The sequence below is a fragment of the Sceloporus occidentalis genome, unplaced genomic scaffold (assembly GCF_023333645.1).
Source record: "Sceloporus occidentalis isolate IW3139 unplaced genomic scaffold, rSceOcc1.0.p SCAF_6, whole genome shotgun sequence".
Lineage (NCBI taxonomy): Eukaryota > Metazoa > Chordata > Lepidosauria > Squamata > Phrynosomatidae > Sceloporus > Sceloporus occidentalis.
In genome coordinates this window covers 87540565-87545546 of record NW_028316986.1, presented here as the reverse complement: position 1 = coordinate 87545546, position 4982 = coordinate 87540565, and the positions used below count along the sequence as shown (strand labels likewise).

Sequence of the window (4982 nt, the reverse complement as noted above, 5' to 3'; positions counted from 1 at the left end):
GGTGTTAGTTTAAAATATATCTCTCTTAGACGGTGTGCGAGGCCGACTCCTCCTCTTCCTTACAGCTCTCCGCTTCTGTGTTTTCTTTCTGCTTACACGTTTTCTTTTAAGGGCTCGGGGAGGGCCTGTTAACCTCACCCGTGATGCTTTTCTTTTTTGACGATGCCTTCTTTGAATATACATCAGGCCTGAGCCTTCTTGTGGAGTTGTGGGTTTCATTTTATTCATAACCGCCTGGGTAACTTCACCGACCACATCTGTGGCAATATTCTGCATGGCTGTTTTAACGTGGGGTTTCATCATGTTCAGGCCTCTTTTCAAAAGTGGACCTGCTTTTCTGAAAAGGCTTCTGAAAATCCCACCAAGCCCAGATCCGTACATTACAGGGGTTCCATGGTACCCTGGAAGACCATTTCCAGCTTGGACCCTGTAATAATCTCTATAAAGGGCAGGGTCGCCATATGTTTTCACAAATACCATCTTTAAAACTTCAGTATTCTCCTGGGGCGGAAATGTAGTTTCACAAGCACCTTACCCGAGCGAAATGGCACTTTTTTGTTCTGGTCCGACTTTATCTCGATGGTAATGGTGTCAATGTGGTGCTTACTTACAGGGATGTAATGAGGCTTGTCATACACAATATTGACACATTCGTCGCTCTGTCCCCGTACAGGCACGCAGCGCAACAGCGGGACATAGAAGTCTCCCACTATCTGATGCTCCACTATATCAGTATAAACATATAAGGTGTTGAAACCCGCCGTGATGTCTGCTTTGAAAGGAGGAATTTTGGCATGACGGGTGGGAACCAATCCTAACATGTGAGCTAGTCTCCCTCCAGCCTGGATTGTGTATGGCCCATCGGTTTTAAACCTAACCTTTCCGGTCACACGGTCATAGTGCAGATGCACTCTAGGGGGGTCAGGGTCTGATTTTATCATATCGTTCATGATTTCCAGCAGTTCAGGGATGCTAGAATAGTACCCCCGTTGCAGTATGAAGATCCAGTTCTTTTCCTCATTTGCGATTTCAAAAGGTGTATTAGTAATGATATTATTCCAGTTGTGCGGGTACTGTATCTCGGCGAGCCCTACTTCCCACTCCCCAGGAAGTTCCAGGGCTCTTGCTAAAGAGACGGTAAAGATTGGAATTGTGTTCTGTGGGAAAATGGCTGCGCTGCTGTTACTAGGGAGTAAGATATAAAAACCGTTCTCTCCCATTTTCCCACCGCCTCTACACAGGTTCACCAACTTCAGAAGCAAGCACCCAACTGTTGAATTTACTAGGCCAGCCTAACCATTTCACTAGGTATTGTTTTCTCCTACCCCGGCCTTTAGTGTCTAGTATTTTTTCAATCCTGTACGTTTGATCCTCTTTGACATTCACCTTTTGTAACTCTTCAGGGTAAAAGCTTCCAACGACAGGCTCCCCAAGATAATCTTTCAGCAGGTACACAGGCCTCTTTGCAGTTAGGATGACCTGTTCAATAATAAATACTTCTGTGGTGAAATTCTGTTCATACCCTTTGGCAAATATACCCTTGCTTTTAGAAATTCTCACATGGTCCCCTTTTCTAAGGAGTGAATGCTCCTTTTCTGTTTTGATAGGGGCCCCATATACTGTTTTCCACACGGCTAGAGCATTAGAATCATTGACGTCTGCGGGTCTTGCTTTGATTGTTCGGTGAAAACTCTGGTTATAACTTTTTAGAAACAGGGGAAGCACGTCAATATAGGTGAAGGTATTTTTGGCTGAGAAATACCTCCACATTTTTGTTTTTAAAGTTCTATTAAATCGTTCCACAACCCCTGCTTTGACTTCATTATTGGTGACAAAATGGTGAATCCCATGATGTTTTAATTGGCTGCTCACAGATTTGTTTAGAAATTCACGGCCCCGATCCGTTTGTAATTTGAGAGGTTTTCTTCCGCTTTGGCTAAAAATAGTGTTAAAAGCACCGGCCACTTCTTTACCAGTTTTGTCCTTTAAAGCCAAAGCCCAGGCAAATTTAGACAGGATATCTATTACTGTTAAAATGTACTTGTAGCCTCTGTTATACTTAGACACCTGTTGCATATCAACTAGATCAGCCTGCCATTGAGAATCCACATTAGACACAACCGTCTTGTTTCTTTTAAAATGTATTTTGGCAGGTCTGTGTAGCGTATAGGCATCTTGGCCAGAAAGCCATCGGGACACCTCCTCTCTTTTAAGATTTTTGCTCTGTATTTTGGCTTCCTGAAGTAGGGCGTTCACACCCCCAAAGCTCCCAGTTTTTCCTGGAGAATAATATATATCACCCAGAATTTTGTCATGCCCTCCCATTTTCAACTCTCATGTAATTATGAGCACACACATGTAATACAGACAACATTTTATTGGTGGAAAAATTAGAAACATATCTACATCTCAGGGATGGGGGAAAGATTTAGGGGCTGTAGACTCTTTCCAACTTGGATCTCAGCACCGTCTGCCTGTAGGTCTTCATCCTAAGTGAATAAAGAGATATAAGAAGCAATTTATTCTTTTGAAAAACAACACACTCCTCTCCCAAACGATAACCAAACTACTAACATTTATTATTATTATCAGTAGTAGTAGTATTTAGATGTTATCAACTTACCATTACGCTGTGGTAGCCGGAATCCACGCTTTCATCCATAGTTTCTTCCACATGGGAAGACTGTGATGGGTTGCGATCTCCCGCTTCCACGGCCTCTTCCATCTGAGCGGCGGGTTTTGAAAGTACTGCGCCATCTGGTTCGTCAGGGCTCTGTGGAGTGTCGGGAACTTCCTTCTTCTCCTTCTTCTGGAGAATGGATTTTAAATTGCAACCGCAATCACACTCGAGTTCTGAGGAATCGTCAATGAAATCCATAATGTTGGGTGTCTTTTCAGGCTCTTTCGGTTCCTTTGTAGGACGAATATTCAAGGGTACGGGCCCGCGGTAGTTGGGCCAGGATGTTATCATTGTGGTTTTGATTCTCCTGGCTGTAGAAGGTCTAGCCAAACGCTGTGGGGTGCTCGGTACCTCCATGCTGCCTCCGCAGAACGTGTCTGGGCATGCATAGAATGGCAGCTTCTCGATACGGCCTAGAGATCTCTGCTGCCCGTCTTCTATTGGCTGGCGCAGACCACGTGATTCTCGTAGGGACCAAACCATTGGCCAGGGCGTGGTGAGGCGGGGTCTTACAGGAGGATCACGTGCCCCTCAAGGGGCTAATGGGAATCCCTGGGAGGGCAGGGGGAGGGGGCGGACCACGCCACCATGGATTGGGTCTGTCACGTGGCACGGATGTCCCGCCCTAGCATTTCCGGGGTAAGGACACGCCCATCAGTTTGACAGGTCATCCATCATTCTTGAGGGAGGGGCCAAAGGCGGGGCCAAAGGGTCATAAATCATTCTAGGGGGTGTGGCCAGGGGCGTGGCTAAAGGGTCATAAATCATTCTAGGGGCGGGACCAGGGGCGGGGCCAAAGGGGCGGGGTTAGGGGAGGGGCTCAAAGGGGTGGGGCCAAAGGGTCATAAATCATTCTAGGGGGGCGGGGCCAAAGGGTCATAAATCACTTTTTGACAGGAGCTACACCTACATACTACTGTTGTTCTATGCCTTTTAGAAGGTCTTTCAAAATTGCCACCATGTCATCTGCAAACACCTTCACTTAATTTTCATGTCATTTAATTTTTGTTCCTCTAATCTGTTTGTTTGCTCTGATCGCATTATTCAGAGCTTCCAAAACCATGATGAACAACAATGGTGACAATGAGCACACCTATCTGGTACCTATGCTGACTTTAAATTCTTCTGTTTTACTTCCATTTGTGTTTATTTGTGCACTTGTAACAGAAATTTCAGGAGACATAAAATTCTAGGCTTGGCAGAGCAGAGACTTAGTAGAGGACCCAGTAATCTGAAAATCCATAAGTTTATTTTCCAGTTGTCGACAAAGGAAACATGATCTCAGTGGAATTCAAAGTTCCAAAAACTGAGGCCCCCAAATAATACAAAATGGTTCTTTTTATACTATTTTAGACAAAGAAGCTTCTTCAATACACCTGATTGGTCAAATACAGTTTAAACATACAGAATTCTTACAATTAGGACAGAGATATATGCATACATTAACACTGCAGTTTCCACTTTTCACCCCCCTTTCAGGAATTCAGCAGCCTTCAGTAACCTTCCTCCTGAACATCAACAATGTCCCCTTATCTAAGTTATGTCTCCTTCGCTGGTGCCAGTTTCCCTACAGGTCACGATGCACTCTCTATTTATTACTTTGCTCTAGTTTCAAGCCTTATTCTCTTCTAACCAAAGTGACTCCATCTTTCCATAGCTTTTTATTATAACAGGAAAATTCTCCCACTACACACTCTGATGCTTATATATTTGTTTAATGTTTTCCATAAAATTTTCTCCTAGCTCCATCCTTTATTTTTAACATGAATTTCCATCTGACATTATCAAATTCCTTCTCTGCATCAATGAATATTAATGCCAGTTTTTTGTCGTTATTCACATTGTAATATTCAATAGTATTTAGTATAGTTCTGATGTTCTTACTTGGCCTCCAGTAGAAATCAATTTTGATCTTTGTTTATTATTTTTACTAAGATGTTTTTTAATCGTTTAGCTAGAATTATTGAGTAGATTTTATAGTCATTATTTAGGAGTGAAATAGGTCTATAATTTGTGACCAGTGTTTTATCTTTGTCCTCTTTCGGGATCAGAGTGATAGTTGTGTTGTCCCATGAAATTGGTTTCCCTTCTTTAGTAATTAGATTTAAAGTTTTACACAATGGACATGTTAATTAATTCTTGAACATTTTGTAATATTTGGTGGTAAAGCCATCAGTCCCTGGAGATTTTCTTTCTTTTAAAGTTTGAACTGATTGTATTATCTCTTCATATGTGAAGGGTGCATCATTTTTTTTCATAAAAATCTGATGGTAACATTTCTTCTTTGTGTAACTCTACATAG

The 4982-nt window shown here is 42.7% G+C and overlaps 1 protein-coding gene across 1 annotated transcript; it reads right to left on the bottom strand.

The window, feature by feature from the left end:
- Positions 1–2402: 2402 nt before the first annotated feature.
- Positions 2403–3163, bottom strand: LOC149311052 (uncharacterized). Its single transcript, XM_089529471.1, has 2 exons — positions 2624–3163; positions 2403–2489 (listed from the first exon to the last, which is right to left on the bottom strand). The coding sequence occupies exons 1-2, from the start codon at positions 3161–3163 to the stop codon at positions 2403–2405; spliced, it is 627 nt and encodes a 208-aa protein (XP_089385597.1).
- Between the last annotated feature and the right edge of the window lie 1819 nt (positions 3164–4982).

Coding starts and splice junctions, on each gene's coding strand:
- LOC149311052 (XM_089529471.1), bottom strand. CDS start 3,163: ATGGTTTGGTCCCTACGAGAATCACGTGGTCTGCGCCAGCCAATAGAA. Junction 2,490..2,623: donor CCGGCTACCACAGCGTAATG/GTAAGTTGATAA, acceptor TTATTCACTTAG/GATGAAGACCTACAGGCAGA.